At 40.0% G+C, this 19,462-nt stretch overlaps 1 protein-coding gene across 3 annotated transcripts in view; it reads left to right on the top strand.

Annotated features, from left to right (window-relative positions):
- Nucleotides 1-19,462, top strand: part of GRM1 (glutamate receptor, metabotropic 1) — a 202,331-nt gene that overhangs the window by 143,427 nt on the left and 39,442 nt on the right. For all 3 annotated transcript variants that reach the window (XM_009325395.1, XM_009325404.1, XM_009325412.1), the window contains exon 6: nucleotides 14,761-15,007. In XM_009325395.1, coding sequence (XP_009323670.1) covers nucleotides 14,761-15,007 — 247 coding nt within the window. The remainder of the gene's footprint in view (nucleotides 1-14,760; nucleotides 15,008-19,462) is intronic.

Raw genomic sequence — 19,462 nt, 5'->3', positions numbered from 1 at the left:
CTGTATTGGTATCCATAGGGAGAATAATCTGATGGAAGGTGTGTGCTCCAAAGACTAGCGCTGCCAGAATAAACTTCTGCCTTCCGACTCATACCGGGAGGTCTGGGGGAGCGCAGAAGTCTGCTAGTGTGGAGAGAACTAGGGAAAAATAATGAAAGCAGCTACTGCAGCTAGGCTGGGCTGCTGGCTGAGCCAGAGGGGGCCACTGCAGCACAGCAAGGTGCGAGACGATGATTTCCAAAGCTTTCCTGCAGCTCAGATTTTTGAGATTCATATAACAGAAGGCAGCTTTGGAGGAACCTGCAAGTTTGAATCTTTAATTTAGCTCTGGATTCAGGCTCAGCTCTATAGGGATGGAAAATCAGGGCTGCTCTCTTCAAAGCATAGCACTCTACACATCATGCTATGCAGTGTACTGTCTACTTTCTGCAAAGGACAGTTTGCTCTGCCTGTTTTTCCAGGTTTATTTTGTCTAAAAATTCACATCACAAGGGCCCATTTTCTTGGAGATCTCAAGTACTTCCGTAATTTGGCTTTGGCTGGGTTGGATAGCCCTTTTTTCTGCATTGGGCAGAAAACATTTGGCTACACCCAGGAAAAAAGGAGGTGTGCTAAAATGAATGCTTTTAAAATTGTTTCAGATCTGAAAGAATCCTGCTTCTGTTTTTCTGTTGAATTTAATATGTGAATAAAATTAGGGCCACTTATTTTATCTTCTGATTTGCTTAGCTCTAGTTCGCTGCTAATCAGCGATGCATTGTCCTCATGCAGACCTCATTCAGAAGTTTCTAATCTTAGTTTAGCTTTAAAATGAATCTTTTCTGTGATACTGTACTTGAACACAGCTCTGGGCATATGTCCAGTTAAGGAGAAAATCAAGCGGATCTTTGTGTTCTGTGTATTTGTGATTAATGTATTGCATATTGCAAGGGTTACAAGGGAATATTTGGATCCTCCTAACAATCATTTGAAAACTACACTTAATTTAAACCAGAAACTGTGAGTGTGCCCTGTTAAATTATAACATGGTCCAACTAGGTGCTAGTTAGGGTGGCAGAGGCCACTTTGCTTCTCAGCTCCAGAGCAGCTGCAGCAGCTGCCTTTGATCCCGGGAAGCAAGGGGAGTCTCTGAGTGCAACTGTGTGGCTGCAGGGCTGCTGTGTAGTCTGGGCGTGCTCTGATTACTCATGTTGCGTGTGTGACATCCACCCCATCAGCATGCAACCATGTGGTTCCAGGAAGCTAGCTCTTCAGACAGAAGGTTTCTTGTGTGAGGATATGGTCTATTTAAAAAAAAAACAAACAATGCAAAACCAACAGTAAACTTGGCAAAGGAGAAATTTGGAGGGAGCTGTATTTCTGCAGAAGTGAGATACATTGGTGTGTTCATATTGATTTATACTGGGGCAGCTAATGCTGGTGTTCTTAATACCACCTTAACATTAAGAACAGAAGTGAGGAAGAAGTGGCTTGTTCTTTTAGAATAATAATAAAAGAAAAAGAAAACCAATAGTACTGGCTGATGGGCGGTACACTGTCATGCAAGAATTCTGAAACCCATCTTAAATGAATAGTGTTTTAAAGTGTGATGAATACTAGATATCTTTGCTGACTATTCTTCAGACTCATACAGAACCACTGCAATTTAAAATAGGAAAAGACCAACTAGGCAGCTAGTCTGTGCCTGCCAGCCACGAGCTGGTATCCTACCATGAGGGGAGTACTTGGTCTGGTGTTAACATGAGATATTGACTCATACCTTTGAAGTCTTCGGGATCTCATGCCCATACACTGACAACCATGAGCTAGAACGTAGATGTCTACAGGTCTAGATCAATGGATGGAGAAGAGTTTATGTGATTTGTTCCATTTGCTGTCTCCATGCCAGATAGGAGCACAGATCTCCAGAGAGGATAGGTTAATGCATATGTGTGTTTTATTATTTTCATCATAGTTTTCCACTCTGATCTAAAGACCCTGACAAATAGTTTTGGGTGTTGTACTGGTGCCGAATATTTAACATATACTGAGACTAGATTTCTGTTAACTTCTTTGCCCCATTCAGTGGTAATACATTCTATGGTTAATATGAAGGTTGCTTATTTTCAACTCTGAACCAGCATTTTCTGATGAAGATGCCCAAAATTAGGCTCCCGAAGTGCATGCTCTGAGACCTAGATAAATTGGCCTGATTTTTAAGGGTACTGATCTCCCATAGTTCCCATGGAAGTCAACAGCAGCTAGAGAAGTTCAGGTATTAATCAAGTCAATTAATTAGGTGCCTGAATATGCAATCAGGTTCCTAATTTAAGTATCTAAGGTGGTTAATGTTCTGAAAGCTGCAGCACAATTACTGAGTTCTGTCTCTTTCTTTCAGATAAAGTCTCAGGCTTCATATAAAAGCGTGACACTTGAAATTTAATCAGTCCTATTTCCTGTGCTTTTCATTTTTCCATTATTGTGTGTTATAATAAGATATCTGTAAGGGTATCTGACTCAACTTTTTTTTTTATTGAGTGAAAAGCATGATTAAAGCTAGCCAAATAACATAAAAATCTGCAAATATTTATTTAAATTTGTAAATTAATTCAATTTTAAGTGTGTTCATTCCTGTCTCATGTAAGAGTAGCAGCAGCTCATTATCTGCTAAACTTGTTCCAAATAACAGATCTGTTAAGAATAGTAGTTCTAAATATGTCTTTAATAGAGTGAGCAAATAAGGCAGCAAGGTTACATAGTTACCTGAGGGAGAGGGGAAGGCTGAAGGTTGGGTTTTCTTTCTTTTTAATCGTTTCTCCACAGGAGTTCAGGTCATGTAGAAAATGGGCTCTGTGGAATCCTGTCCTTAGAGAGACTGGGTCAGGATCCAGGATGGCACTGGAGGAAGGCTGCAAAGAAAGCAAGAGAAGCAGGCACATCCAAGGTCTCTGCGATAATAGCCGATCACATTAAAATGGTGCCTGAGGCTTTGGGAGCATGGGCATTTGTGGGACCCTGCAGAGTCTGAGAGAGAGGCTCAGAGATAGTTTATTGTTGGATTGGGAGTGACAGAAGAAGCTATAGGACACACAGTAAGAGTAACAAATTGAATTCCCTACTGCCATATTCCCAAGAAAGGGAACAGAAGAAAAGAAGAGAAAATAATTTAAAAAAAGGAAGAAGCAAAGTCAAAGAATAAATTGGGACTGGGGGATCGTGATGCCAGATCAGAGTATGGCCTCTGACCAGGATCAGACAGGGCAAAAGCCCTCCTTTCCATTCACCCTGTTTGTGAATCTTCCATTGAAATAACTGTGCTGTTGCCTATGTCCTTTAAATGCAAAGGCTGAGCTTGGCTGTTCAAATGCTTTCGTCAGCATTAAATTTTAGTCAGCAAATGAAATAATAAGAAATAATAAGATAAAATTTCAAATGCTATATCTTGATTTGAAATCAGTGCCTTTGCTGATTACATGTACAAACCATTCAATCAAGGAACAAAAAAAAATCAGCTGGCATATTTTATTTCTGTTTGTAAGATGAAATATTCATTTCTAATTAAAATAGGAGCTGAGAAATAATGTCTTGCTGCAGAAGTTAAATAATAATTTCAAATAAATAATAGAACATGTTGTGGTCATTTTGCAGGCAGTTTGTACACAGTCCAGCTTTTAAGAAAAACAAATTAATCATCACAATTATTTGTCAAGCTCTCATAATAGATTCATAGAATCATAGAATCATTAAGGTTGGAAAAGACCTCTAAGATCATCCAGTCCAACCATCAACCCAACACCACCATGCCCACTAAACCATGTCCCTAAGCGCCTCATCTACACGTCTTTTAAATACCTCCAGGGATGGTGACTCAACCACTTCCCTGGGCAGCCTCTTCCAGTGTTTAACCACTCTTTCGGTAAAGAAATTTTTCCTCATGTCCAATCTAAACCTCCCCTGGCGCAACTTGAGGCCATTTCCTCTCGTCCTTTCGCCAGTTACTTGGGAGAAGAGATCGACACCCACCTCGCTACAGCCTCCTTTCAGGTAGTTGTAGAGAGCAATGAGGTCTCCCCTCAGCCTCCTTTTCTCCAGGCTAAACAACACCAGCTCCCTCAGCCGCTCCTCATAAGACTTGTGCTCCAGACCCTTCACCAGCTTCGTTGCCCTTCTCTGGACACGCTCCAGCACCTCGACATCCTTCTTGTAGTGAGGGGCCCAAAACTGAACACAGTATTCGAGGTGCGGCCTCACCAGTGCCGAGTACAGGGGCACGATCACTTCCCTGCTCCTGCTGGCCACACTATTTCTGATACAGGCCAGGATGCCATTGGCCTTCTTGGCCACCTGGGCACACTGCCGGCTCATGTTCAGCCGGCTGTCAACCAGCACCCCCAGGTCCTTTTCCACCAGGCAGCTTTCCAGCCACTCTTCCCCAAGCCTGTAGCGCTGCATGGGGTTGTTGTGGCCAAAGTGCAGGACCCGGCACTTGGCCTTGTTGAATCTCATACAGTTGGCCTTGGCCCATGGATCCAGCCTGTCCAGGTCCCTCTGCAGAGCCTTCCTACCCTCATAATTACTCTCTGTCTCTAAGAAAGGTACTGGAATCACTTCAGATTATCTTCTATGTTGCCTGTTTCTAGAATGAACATGTCATTTAATGTTATGTCCTACCTATCTAAATTAGAGTAGATTTTTTTTTAAGCCTAAACTGCTTCCGACTTGATGGATTCCCCAAGTTCAGAATCACAAGCAGAGTTTCATTGCTTTCTAGTTTTAAGCCTTGAATATTATGTTTGGGTATTTGACCGTAGGTACTAATAAGCCACTGTCATTCCATGCCAGATTCCTGGTCAGTTCCATGAGTCTTCCAACAGGTGATCACAGTATTTTATTTGGGGATTAATTTCCATAAGCTAGAAGGGCCAAATATTGTTTTTTTTATGATCATCAAGTAGGTTAAATATCTTTACAGCTTATTCGCTTCATGATGGAGTTAATTCCAAACATCTTCCTTAGAACGTGCATAATAATGAACGTTCATAATTTTATGTGCGTTATGGCAGTTGTAAGTATAGTCCCAGTTTGGCTCATGAACGCAGCCATGAAAAGAATGGTATATAAATGCAAAGTCATGTTTCTTTTCAAACCATTTGCATTGATACTGAACCATGTTTGCCTCTGAGTCCAAGGTGCAGAAATTGCTTTATCTCAAATAGGGACAGTTATTTTCCTCTGTTGTTTTCCAGTCTATTAATTGCAAAGGACAGGAATTAAGATAATAGCCAAAATGAGGTAATCGATTAACCTTCTTGTCAATTTTTGGTTATGTTGCTTCACTGTTGGACATGCTGTGAATTGTATTTCTCAAGCTGATCGCATTGCAAGAACACATACAAATATCACGGGTGTGGATCTTTCTTTTTTTTTTGAAGGGGCTGGGTTTTTTACCCTGCACTGAGCTACACTCTGTGTATCCTTCAGTTTCTATTTCATTAAAAAACAGTCTTCACTGCAGCGCTGTTTCATCGTGATCATTCCACTAAAAGCTAGGAACAAAGAGAAGCAATGCTAAAATTTCCTGCCAAGCCTTTAACAGCTTATAGCAGTGGATATGTACAGAAGAGGTTTCAAATACCAGCTTGCAGGCTTGTTTAGAGGAGAAAGAATCTCAGCAAATCATCCTCATAGGGCCATAAACCCTAGGTTTTTTCTTAAATAAAATTCCTTATGAAGAATTTTAGCCCAGTGGGAAGAAACACAGAGGCTTCAGGCCATACTGTCATCCCCTACAGAAGCTTTATTAGGCTGGTGAACTTCTGTCAAGCCATCTGCTATAAGTGGATCTGTCCAGACCTGTATTTAACAGCATGTGCCATATACATTAACTGGTAGAGGAAGTCTCTGCTTGTTATCCAGTTTCTTGCTTTTTCCTGTTGCTATAAACACTTTCTGTGGACATGTATTCTTGCAACTTTTCAACTCTCTTATCAGTTTCTTTCAGCTCTCACTGATAGGACATGGGGACAATCTGCGTAGATTGCAAACCTGTGATGGTACAGAGCTACAGCTTGCCATGGGCAGCCTAGTGAAGGAAGAGACAGCCCTCTCCTGGGGTGGCTGGCATGCAGACAGCTGTGCTGTTAGCATGGCCCTTAGGTGGTGCATTATATTTCCCTTTGAGTCCTTTCTTCTACTGCTAGGCAACACAAGAGACAGAGCAGGCGATGCAGTTTTATGGAGAACGGGAAAAGGAACTTTTTCTCCACCACAGGCGTGTTTTGCACTCCCCTGCCTCCCACTCCAGTGACGCAGTGCTGGCATAACCATGCTGCCAGCTGCTGCAAAGGCCTCCAGCCTCCCTGTAGCCTCTTCCAAAGGCAGAGAGGGGCTGCAGCATTGCACATCAGCTGGGAGTGTTTGTGAATACATAGTATCTCACCCAGACGTGCGCTGCCTGCTCGCCCCAGCACTGTCAGGTACAGACATCAGGCGTGCCCACTCCTTCCCATTTGCTTGACGCTGCAGCCAGCCTTTGGGAAATGACGGTCTTCTCATCCCCTGCTTAGCTCCTTTGGGTCACTAGAAAGGAGACGTAAGAGGAAAGCTCTCTCTGCTGTCTTGGACACAGGCACATTTGAATGCAGCTTTGTCATCTCCCACAGCGTGAGCATGAGTTATGTGCATTGTCACTTGGTGTTTACATCTCAGATCTGATTTTCCTGGAGTCATATAGCTGTGTGACAATCTGCATGTCCATGGGGAGAGGCAGAAAGAGCAGGGAGGGGAAGTGAGCTTCAGGCTCTTGTGTCTGCTAAGCAAAGTTTGTAGACTGGGAAAGACGGGAGCAGTTAGAAAAAGATCAGTTTCCTTTTGTTTTGCTCCCAGCTTTCATGGTGTATGGGCTGGACCTGCAAGTTCAGACCTGGTGCAGGGCTGGCAGCACTGCTCAGTCCCCTTTCTCCTGCCCAGCACCTAGCGACTCTGAGACTCTCCCCGCATCTGATTAGAGTGAGTCAGCAGCTTGTGCAGTCATTTCTCCTCATAATATTTCGGCTTCACTGTGGGACTGTTGTATTTGTGTATGCCAGTCTTATTCCGGAATCTTTGACACTAAGCTCTTAAAGCACTAATGTGCTTACATAACGTGACATGGAGAACCAAGAAAGTACATTTAATTAAAATCTTTCCCCACTGCTCCTGACACACTGGGAGAGACAAAAGGAAGACGCTTCTTTTTGAACACTGAAGAACAATGTGGCGTCCTCACAAAAACAGACAAGGAAACTGAAGACACTGGTGGTGTATAGTATATCTAGAAAGGGGGCTGATCTTCTAGAGTTTAGGTGTTAGACATCTGAAATGAAGGAGAACCTGTGCCTTGATGGCTGAATTCATGTTTTGGTTTCCTTCAGCCATTGAGTTGACATCTGTGAAAGATATGTTGGTAAAAGTAAGTAAAAAAAAAATCCAAACCCTTTTAAATTCAATATCAACTTTATTCCAGGAGAAGAAGGTTCATTAATTATTTGACCAACTTTGCTAGTAAAAATAGATAACCCATTGCATACAAATATTACTGCAATCAGCATCCTGTTAATGCCTTAGATAGAGAATTCTAGTGCAATTTTTTAGGAGCTTCTGCTGAATGCCCAGCTTTTGAATGGCTTTCACTTCTCTCTGTAGTTTTATACAAGAATAGAAGTACACTAATCCCAATTAAAAAGCAACATTCGCCAGATGTAACAAAGCAGTAGTATCTGGGAGACCCATAGATTTCCCCATGCTCAGAAAGAAAATAGCAGGGTGTCTCAACTGGTAACTGTAATTGTATCCTAGCTTTTCAGGGAAAAATACATCAAATATAATTGCGTGAATTGAATCTCTTTGCTTGGGGAAATAAAAACCATTTGAAGAATGGAAGCAAAACCTTTCTGATTTAATGACATCCAGAAAATGAAGTCTGCAACCCTGTGAACTCCATTTATTGCTTCATGAGTACTGTAAGATGTCAAATGTTTATCAGCGTGTTTTGAAATCTGGTGTAGAACCCGCATATTGTAAGATATTCCCTCCTTTTAGCTGCCCCAGTGAAAGCTCTGCTTCCTCTCTTCTTGCCAAAGGGCAGGGCAACTTGCAATGCTATAGAGTGTGCTGCATTATTTTCCACGGACTGGTGACATGATGCTCAGGAGGCAGTTAAGGAAAGATCCTTTTTCTTAAATAATACATCCTTCCTCACCTTTACCTGACAAGTAGTGGACCTTCATCCGGTCAAACAAATAGTTCACGTACAATGGGAATTGAGTTACCTGTTTTATCTTGTGTCTTTCTGATAGCTCTTCTACTATCCTCCCTGTATGTCGTATATCTCCTCTCTTTCACTGTATTTAGCTGCCTCTTGAGCTTGCCTCCCTGCTGCAAAGATGCAGACATCAGAGTAGGAAATGAAGGAGTAACCATTACACATATGGTCCGCTTTTGTTTGAAAACAGCATAATAACTGGTTTCCCGGGAGCAGAAGCCATACAAGAAGCAATAATTTACCATGATGGCATTATTTGTTGTAGGTTGAATGAAGCATTTATTATGGTGTGTGACAAATTTTTCAGCCTATCATTCTGTCACATGAAAATTACAAATTGTTTTTTAATTGAGAATGAAACAAAGCCTCTTTTTTTCTGACCCTCTTTTGACTTGATAAAACACACAAAAAAATATCATTTTCCCACAAATTGTTTGCGGACACATTAGCTTGCACATAGAGACAGCAAGGTCAGTGAGGCAGCCCATGACAAGTGAAGCCTGCAGCCCTGATCCACAATTGCTTGTTCTGGTCACCAGGTAGCATTTCCTGGCCTCTCCCTCATAGGCAGTCAGCTACAGCTGGAATTCCCTGGAAAACAGGCAGTTACTTCTGAAACACAGCTTCAGAAATTCTTGTAGCTGTATATTTGACTGTGGGCTGAAAGAGATGGGTGTTTGGATATTTTCATATAGAATAACTGACTTTTACTAATCTGACTTGTTGCCTGTGACTTACATTTGGATATAATGAGCACAGCGGCATGAATAAAAGTCCTCTTTATACCATCAAGAGGTGAGGATTTCATTCAGCTATACAATATTAATGAACCGAATCCAGTAGTTATTAAGAAAGTGATATGAAGAGAAAAAGACAGTTAGTACACAGGTTTTGAACACACCATCGTTATAGTAATTGCATTTAGAGACATTATAACCTGTGTTATTCATTTTACAGTGCCTTGAAGTGAAATTTGTTAAATAATTTTGTTATCTTTGTTGTTAGATAATGCAAGACGTTATAAATAGAATCTAAGAGGGAGCGAAGTAGCAATATTTGTAAAATATCTGAACCAATAACAGCAAACGAGCTTAAAAAAATGAAACCCTTTGCAAAAATTATTTCATAGAATCTTAGTTTGGCATGGTTATTCAGAGAATTAGCCATTACTAAACAAAATGAAAAAAAAAATATTTCAAGGAATCAGTGACAAAACAGAAATGTAGAATTGATTGCATTTTCTCTCCAATGTGTCCAAAGATATAATAATTAGGTAGTTAAGCATTCAAATAAAAGTGCTCTAATTTTTCTAAGAAGCCAAATATCCTAAAATTCCACTAAAATCACAGTAATCTAAGTCTGTTCATCACCTTTCATGTGTCATTTAGTTGCCAAAATAATCTTTAGCTCTTACCATTAGGGACCCAGATTTGAAATGACTGATCAGTTCAGCACGTTGGCCTTCTGCCCTGCTCCTTGCAAGATCCTATGAGACAAATTTGTCGTGGTCAAAGTTTGTCAGGTCTTCTCTAACATGAGACACTGCAAGATATGTGACTTTCGTTGTTTACCAAGGACATACTATGTCACTAGCTCATCTCTGCACAAGCTCGTACAGAGCCAGATGGGCACGTTTGCTCAGATTCGTTGGGGGTTCTTTTGTTTTGGTTTTTTTTTTTTTTAATTCAGTTCAGTTGGAAGGGACCTACAACAATCATCTAGTCCAACTGCCTGACCACTTCAGGGCTGACAAAAAGTTAAAGCATGTTATTAAGGGCATTGTCCAAATGCCTCTTAAACACTGACAGGCTTGGGGCATCGACCACCTCTCTAGGAAGCCTGTTCCAGTGTTTGACCACCCTGTGGTTAAGGTGGTGTATGTTGGGACTGAAGAAGCATAAGAAATCTTCCTCCGTGATTTCTCCAATGCATATGGACATTTGCTGCAAGCCTGGGTACTGCTCTACCAGTTCATGGTGTAACCCCTGCTCTGCCACCTGGCATTTTGTGGGAGACCCCTCTTTACTCTTTGGCACGGCTTTGTGCCAAGTTCTTACACACGCAGCCCAAGTATGGGAAATTTCTTTTATTTCATCTCCCCAGGGAAATTTAGCCCCGATTGTGCTTCCAGAATATTTTTTTTGCTTAAATGAGCGCTCGTATTGAATGTAACCCAACACGATGTTGTAACTCGCAACAAAGCTAAAATCTCGTATGGCCTACCCACGAAGCATATCAGTGCCGGGAAGGATCGCTACAAATAAAGAAGGCAGTATATACAATTTCTAAGACCTTCAGACCTCTGTCAGGACCACCAGAAAAGACGATAGCTCTCATAATAGTTACTAACTGGACCAAGACAACAAAATCTCTTTTTATGTGACCTTGCATATTCAGCAGATGACAGTTAGTAACAAACCATAAAACTATCAGCCTATTCCAGATGAAACATTATAGTTTATAACAATTTTATTCAACAGATTTTTGCTTTTTATTCTAATCAAGAGTCGTCTGTGAACAGACTGTGTTCTTTGTCAAATGTGTGTGTTTGTTCAAAATTTACCAACTGGCTAGGTATTGATCAGATTCCCCAACCAAAATGCTTTTACATTTCTTTCCATCCCAAATTCCTTCCTGCCCTAGCCTTTCTGAGGACTGCAAATGAGTAATCCTTTGTGCTTAATTTGTTATTGAATATTAACATAGACTTTTCCTGTCTTTATAAATGAAAGTTAACTCATTTCTAGCCATAATTCTGGTAGCGTAGTTTTTCTTAATTTGTTTGTCAAGTGGGATTTTCATGAGTACCCGCTCTGCTCTCGAGAACACTGTTAGCCCGACAGCGACTTCACAGCAAAGGCACTAGACTAAATTCGTGGTTGTTTTACATTCAGGTCCTTCTAAGTACCTAGCTGAAGCTAATATTAGTTAGATTTGAGGCACATTATGGTAAAAGGAAAGACTCACAGTGTCTCATGAAATTTTTGTCTGTCCTGTCTTCCTTCCCCCTCTACTTAGGTATTACTTTTAGCAGTGTTGGGAGCATTTTTCAGTTGTGTGCAGCCAGAGTGTGGTGTTTGGGTTTGTTTTTTGTTTTGTTTTGTTTTAGTTGTATATGTGTGTGCATACCCTCCTGCTTTTTCAGCTTTAAGATTGACTGACAGAAACAAAGACTAAAACCAAAACTGTAATAAGAAAAAATGACCCAAACTATTGAGGAACTGTTAAAATGAAATTATTAAAGGAAGATTTGCTTTGCATCCAATACAAAAATAAGTAAGTATGAAATTTAGGACAGCGGAATTCTTCAAGGTCATTAAAAAAAGTAACGGCCTAATTTGAGTGACTTCAATTAATCCAGTACTCACATGGCTTACAATTTTTCTTTGCTTAGTGAAAGCTAAGATCCCTAAAATAAAAAAAAAAGCTAACAAAGTACTTTTCTATTTTTAATGTTAATAAACCCTAGGGTTCAAATTAGTCTTTGTAGATCAATGGTATTTTTTCCGGGTAAAAGAGGAAGGAAAAATAAAAGTTTCACAGTCCAGAGTTCTGCTTTGCCCTTTGTTACACTTCAAAGACCCACTGAGGAAAAATACAACTTTACAGAGAAGCCCCATAACAAACATAATATAGTTCTTGCATTTATTGAAAATCTGTTCTATGAAAACTTAATTGAACATTGATTGCCTCTGTTTTGTCTCTGGCTGAACATAATTACATGATTTCCTTTGTTTTAAAAAAACCCCACATTTCTTCCTGATTGTCATAAGTGAATTTTTACAAGCTCAAATGCGTAAGTATATTGATAACTTATACTGATGAAAATGAAATAAAATTGATTTTAGCTGCAGGAAATTAAGTTTAGGTAAAGCATGACTTCTCACACTGGATTTACTGGAAAATATCTTATTTACATATAGGGATGTTTATACTACTGATCTGTAGACAATTCATGACCATATGATGCTTCACATGTTGCTTTCCACTACAGTACAATTATTTCTATGGGTGACGTTAAGCAGTCACCTCTGCAGTGTGGGACTATATGCTTGGAGCCTCAACATAAGCTAGATGTTCACTCCTAAAGCAAATCCTCCCACCATCAAATATTTATTCTTTTTGGAGGTATGCATATTATATTGAAATATGAGAAACCAAATGCATGCTTTGCTGAGTTAATACATACTTGAGGGAAATGGCCTCTTTTTAAAACATTGGCAAGTTCTGTTACATTTAGTTTTCTACCTCCGGCAGCCACATGAATGCTTGCCTCAGGAAACGTATATGGATGCTATCATTATCTCCTGCAAGTGTCACTGATGTTTACGTTCCTTTTTTTTTTTTTAACTAATTGAGAAATTAAGGAGGTATCTGAGATAAACTCTCAGGTAGAAAACAGTCGATAGTGAGTGCTGTGCCCTATCAGTCATTTTGTGACCTCTTACGCGACTTGCTGCCTCGAAGCTTCACAAGAACAAAAGGACTGCCGTGCCGAGCTCAGGGGCTTTCTGCCTCTCTTTCACACAGGGATGGAGAACACATTCATTTTCTGTTTACAAGAAAGCAGAATCAGTAATAAATTCACAGTGTGTTAATCCTAAGGGACTAATCAACAGATACAACACACCTAGAGATAGCACATACAGACTGCACATGAACATATTCAGGCAACAGATGTCTAGACCATGCTGTACATGCTATATGCAGTACATAAGTGAGGGTACATGTAGTGGCATACTCTTTGCTTCCCTGGGTAGATATTCTGTCAGCTTATATATAAGGTTTCTATTCTTTCTGCGTTTCTGAACATGGATCTGAATGGCGTTGGTTTCATGCAATTTGAATGGGAGCTATGAACCTTCTCCTGCAAAGAAAGTGGCAGATATGTTGCCTCTGGGAAATATTTCTGCAGCTGCTCCTTGCTTGGTGGTGCTGGTGGTGAATGTATGGCAGTGAGAGGAACACATGAACTCATTCAGTCAGATTATGCTGTTTTCACAAGGCTTTTTTAATTCACCATCACAACTGTTTGCTATGTTCATCTGGAAAACAGTTCCTGAAGCAAGACTTCCCTGACCAGTTGCAATGAATGTCCTGTGCAAGGAAGACCCAGAGAAAGAAACCTCGACATACCTGCCTTTGGGATCTCTGCTAGCCTAATGAATCCCCAGTTGACATTTCTGAGTTGTAGGGCAAACGAGCTGAGAAGACCTACTAAATCAGAGCCTTTTCCAAGGATAAATGTAAGGATGGTCTTCATGATTTGATTTGAAAGCCATTTCATATCTACATTAGGGGAAGGAACTCTTTTTTAACTTGAAAGTTTCAGTGAGCTTGTAGAGTTTCCTCTTTTCTTCATATTAAAATGACAACTATCTTCTCCAACCTGGATTTGAGAAGTGTCAGTTAACACCTAGTCTCTCACACATCCTACTTCCCTAGCGTAGACAAGGTGTTACTTAGAGAAAGTAACAAAGACTGGATTGCAAATGTCTGTTAAACACCGAGTGATGTGGGAGGTCTACAGATAAAAGCATCTTGCAGTTTGGAGCATATTGCGAAAAAATGACTCAGGGGAAAGGAATCAAAACAGGGAGGTTTCTTACTTCCAGCTCCCTCAGCACCCCTGCAGCAAAGGTCCACCGTGACTCAGGGTCGGCGCTGACAGCAGTCAGCAGCTCGTGACCAGAAGAAGTGGGGGAATGGCCCAGGACCCAGTGGGGTCTGATGTGAAATGCAACCACAAATGGTACCCTCTGGCAGTGCCTGCGCATCAGCGGATCAGAGCCAAAACCTACGTGCGGGGAAAACCTTCACTGCCACATTGTTTCCGCTCAATGGACTGCTAGAGGCTTAATGTCTGCTCATACAGGATCTTCTAAGCTGCAGTTACATAAAAAGTCCTTTAGTGTTACAAACTTCATTTGACTTTCTGTAGCAATCCCAAAATGATTAGTTCTGATAACTTGAGAAGTGATGCTGATTTAGGTTGTTTGCTTATTAACACTGAAAGGGAGATTGCTATCTTGGCCCTCAAAAGGGCCAACTAAATTTAAATGAAATTTTAAAAAAAAATCTTCAAGTGTGACAGAAAGACAAATTTACAAGCAAATTGCTTTAAAAAATTGTTGTAGCTGAAATGCATCATTCTGATGCTGGGCTGTTTAACCCTACTTAGCATAAATAATATTGGGGAATGACAAGCAAAAAATCCAAAAAGAACAAATTAAAGCTGACAATTTGATTAAACTGGTGTTTTCTCATGAGGCATTTGACTTTCAATGAATTAAAGATTTCTGGAAAAAAAAGTGGTTTGGTCTTTTTTTTTATTTAATTAAAATCCCTGGCTGGCACCTCATTTATGCTTCTAAAGCTTTATAACAGAAATAAGAAAACTTTTTCTCTCTCACTGCTTTTTCATATGTTCATGTTATTTCATCTTCATTTATAACAACACTTTTTTCTTACTATTTTAGGCAATGAAAGCCTAGAAGAAAACTATGTGCAGGACAGTAAAATGGGATTTGTCATCAATGCTATATATGCTATGGCTCATGGGCTCCAAAATATGCATCATTCCCTTTGCCCTGGACATGTTGGGCTGTGTGATGCTATGAAGCCAATTGACGGCAGCAAGCTCTTGGAGTTCCTCCTCAAATCCTCATTCATTGGTGTTTCTGGAGAAGAAGTTTGGTTTGATGAAAAGGGAGATGCCCCAGGAAGGTAAAGAGATGTTTCATCTCAGCTAATTAAACCAGACGTTGGGAAGGGGGAATGTTGCTGGGTTTGGTGATGGAGATTTCTGTGGCTGTTTTGCTGAAGCGTACAGCATGCATACTGTGAGACACAAATGGACTTATCTGGATTAGTCTTACCGATAGCCAGGAATAACACTGGTAACACATGATATATTGATAGCTACAGCTCAAACTGAGACAGGAACTACAGTACAGCCTGTGACATTTCTACTGTTTCACAAGAGGACAAACCTTCTATCTCACAGACTTTTGGTGTCTGAGCTACCACTGGGACTCAGCACCAAGGCTTTAATAGGTATAAAGCCTAATACAAGTGCTCGGAAATTAATGAAGCATTTGCTTGCTAAGGTTTTGAAGGTAGGGCTGTAGAGCACGTAATTTTCCAATTGGATCTCTGCTGCTCCAAGTGCTGCCGGGACTGAGCACTGTATCCTTGCCAAAGACTATTTAGTTCCGCTTGGTGAGCTCCTGTGTGCTCTTCTTAAATTTTTTCACTCCAAATAAGCTCGGCTATCCCAGAGTTTAAAGATAGGTCCTATTTTTTTTTTTTTTTTTTTTTTTTTTTTTTTTTTTTTTTTTTTTTGCCAGAAGGCACTGTGTTTCACGCGTTTGGGGTCTGGTAAATTCCAGCTGTGGTAGCTGCTACTGTCTACCCCTCCCTAGCAGACACAGTACGTACCCGAGCAATGGGTGAGACAGCAACTTTGTGGACTTGGATGTCACCTTTTTTTCCCTTACGGGAGCCAGCTGACAGAAATCTTTTCCTCTTCATTTAGTTCTGTGGGTTTATTTTTTGAGTTTGAGGGGTTTTTTTATAAATAATTTTAATTCAGCTGCCGAAGAACATAATCCATTATTAACTGAAACCTACTCAGGGGTTACTTCATTGAAGCTAGTTTTCCTACTGAGTTACTAAAGTGTTATAAAAGACTCTCTCACTCCATCTTTGGGCTTATTGCATAAATGCATCTGAGTGCCAACACTGCACAAAGAGAGAGTGCTCTGGAATAAACAAGTTTGCAGTCTGGCATATGCTTTCAAAGAGTATTTCTAAGACACAGTGGCCTTAAAGCAACTCTTATTTCTATTACTAGCCTTTATTAGCAAAACTGACCAACTTTTTTAGCATTTGCTGTTTGCATTGCTTGTTATATTTAAACAGTATATACATTTAAACTGCTCGTTACATTTAAATAGTAAGAAAAAGCTGGTCAGTTTGGTCTTCTCGTTGAGCTTTGTATACTTTAGATTTTTTTTAGTCAAAGACATAGACAAGCTAGGTCAGACTTTGAATGTAGAGGCAAGCAATTCCCTTACAGTCGAACACATACTGATTGACACAAGTGCATAAATCAAATCTTTGTACACGTCATTTAGATAATACAGAGAAATTACTGCTTAGTGTAGCTTTGAGTTTATTTCACACTATTTATCTCTGTAAAAGCATTACTCCAGCTTTGCATATGCTGCATTGTCTGCATGTTAGTTATGTGGTTTGATGTTTAGGTGTAATTTTCCAATTTTAGCTCAAATCTTATTTATTGTCTTGTCACCTGAGAGCATTTCCGCAACTCTCATCAGTACCAAGCATAGAATTAGAATGAACAGTTCCTGAATTCAAAATATGGGAGAGTTTATATCAGGATATTTCTCTGAGTAGGTCACGATGATAGAATTTATTCCATCCATCATTGTTCATTTCTCTTGATTCCCTGGCCTATTTAGAATTTGATGGGTTATTTTAGGTAGGGGGTTTTTTTGTTGTTCCTCATTTATATTTTCACAGCTGGAGTTAGCAAGTTTGGGCAAGAAAGTTCAATTAACCTTTTTGTTATGCTGTAATCCTTGTATCAGTCTGTGGCATTTATGACATGGGCAATACCATATCAGAAAATGGTGATGTGTACCTGAAATGTGATCTGTACAGACTGTCAGATCTTTGTATGTCAGCAGTAGTTTATGCCCATGCAGAATTGCATTTAGCTCCAGATTAGCCCTAGTGTTTCCACAGCTCTTTGTGGATGAGTGAACGTACCATACCATTCTATCAGTACCCAAAATAGCTTTTGTACCTCAGCAAAATGAAAAGATAAACACCACATACAACACCTAAATACAGCAGAGAGAGCCAGATCTGAAATTTCCTAGTTTTTTAGCTTTTCTATGCCAGTGCAAGAATGTCACACAGATATGTAATGATATTGATATTATGTTACTATATCATGTGAACAAATCAACTTCACAAGATGGAATAAATCAATATTCCTTCTTAGAAGGCAGCAACCTTCTCATACTTTATTTTCAAAATCTGTGAGGTTCTTTGAGCAATTGACTCTCACAAACTCCTAGTTAATATCATCATGGGTAGAGCAGGTAGAGATGCCTGTAGTTATGTTTGCCTGACACTCACATAATCTCCTGTTTTGAACCCCTTACAGCTTCATCAAACCTTAACCATTTGTTAGATATAACTCTTTTTCTATGTCAGGCTCAATTCATGGTTTCAAGCTTTTATCAAAAGGAGATTAGAAAACATGAAACACTTTTTCAAAGGTTTATTTCTTCTGTGCAGAATCTTTTCTTTGAAGAGCTTTTACGCAGAAATGTGAAGCAGAGTTTTATCAAAAGGGCACAAACGCAGTCCCTTAACTGACTGCACTGCCTCCAGGAAAAATGACATGGATGTAGCTCTGGAAAATCAGCAACTTTATGTGCTCGCTATACTGGTACACGCTGGTAAAATTGCTGAACTTTTTACTTTCATTGAGTACCTCCCATTTCCTTTCTCAATAGTAATCATATCACTCAAATTCCCAGAAATGGCTGGAGAAGATGTGAGGGATGCAGCAGTCAACACCACATCCTTCTCTGGGCCTATGCAAGGGGCAGGGGACAGATCCATTTTGAGCTCTTGTCTATTCTAGAGTAACTGCCTACTTCTAGCTTATGGCAGATATGAAAAAAATTACCTCTCTAGGACAAACAATTTGCGTAGGCCTCTAACCATAAAACACGATGAGAGAACTGTCAGGAGAACTTCAGCCCCTACCCTGGACCTCTGATGTGTGGAGAAATGCTAAGGTTCACAAGCTAACAGAAACATTGGTGTTCATTTTACCCTAAGTAGACTCGGACATAGACCCATATAACTCTGTTTAGTTCCAAATTTCCAGATTGGCTTCAGATATGGCAACTCTATCAACTCAAATTCGACGTCCAAATTCGACAGTTGGACTCGATGATCTTAGAGGTCTTTTCCAACCTTAATGATTCTATGATTCTAAATGCTTTGAGGAAATTATCAAATGGATAATGCAAATAATTCAAACTTATATAGTACATAAAGGAATGTGTCTCAAAACATAGGCGGTTGTTTTGGAGTTTGGCTCCATGGGTGGTTGTTTTGGCCAGTTACACCCCAGCATTGTTCACCATTGCTGTTTTCCATTCTGCCTTCCAGGATAGCAAACCTTACTGCCAGTCTGGTATTATGGAGAAAGGTAACTTCAGCCATCTCAGACTAACCAGAGTAAGAGTGTGCCTGTGACCAGCTGGCTCATGGTCTGGCTCACCTCACAAGTAACTTGTTCATATGACACCACCTATTTGGTCACATCATTTCCTAATATACCAGAGAGCTTGCCCTTATATTAAAAGAAAGATGCATTTTCTTATGTACGGAATGTTTTCATGGCTTCTGTAAATGCTGCCATGATTCAGCAAATGTGTGTGAAATCCAGCTGCCTCCATGGTCCTCGCTCTCTTGGAGCTTCACAACTCTTGTCAAACCACTTCTTTTGGAATAATAATTTTTAGCTTGGACACAGCCCAAAACTGTTAAAGCTGTACATACGTGAGTGAGGGGATGGGGAGAGGTATTCCAGCACTGAACTCATTCTTACTCAAAGCAGAAATTTTTCATTAAGGAAAAGAAGAAAAGGGTAAAGAACTTATGCATGACTCCATATACCAAGTGTGTTTGTTAGACCACATTTTTCCACTTAAAATTCAAGTTGCATATCAAAGCTGCAAACATTGTACTACAACTTGTCATATGCAAGACTGTGTAAGACCTCTTAGTCTGCATACTTTATTCCTTGACAGATAATTAATAGAAAAGGGAACAGTATTATAAGAAAACATAAGAATGGCTTTCAACCTAAAATCATATGCCTGAAATTGCCAATTCTTGATTGACATTGCATTAATGCCACTCTGTGCCTTGTAGTATATTTTTGCAAAAATGAAAACAATCTGTGCAGGTTCAGAAATTCCATTAACGGAATGTGAGGTTTTAGTAATCTTTTATTCCCCTTCCTGAATTCATTTTCCAGCCCAGAGTAACTGATTTTGTATCAGTCTAATACAAGGTCACACTAAAATCCAAGTAGGTTCTTCTTGCTAGGAAGAGACATGTACA

The sequence above is a fragment of the Pygoscelis adeliae genome, unplaced genomic scaffold, assembly GCF_000699105.1.
Source record: "Pygoscelis adeliae isolate BGI_AS28 unplaced genomic scaffold, ASM69910v1 Scaffold300, whole genome shotgun sequence".
Taxonomy (NCBI): domain Eukaryota; kingdom Metazoa; phylum Chordata; class Aves; order Sphenisciformes; family Spheniscidae; genus Pygoscelis; species Pygoscelis adeliae.
This window is presented reverse-complemented; position numbering and strand designations above follow the sequence as displayed.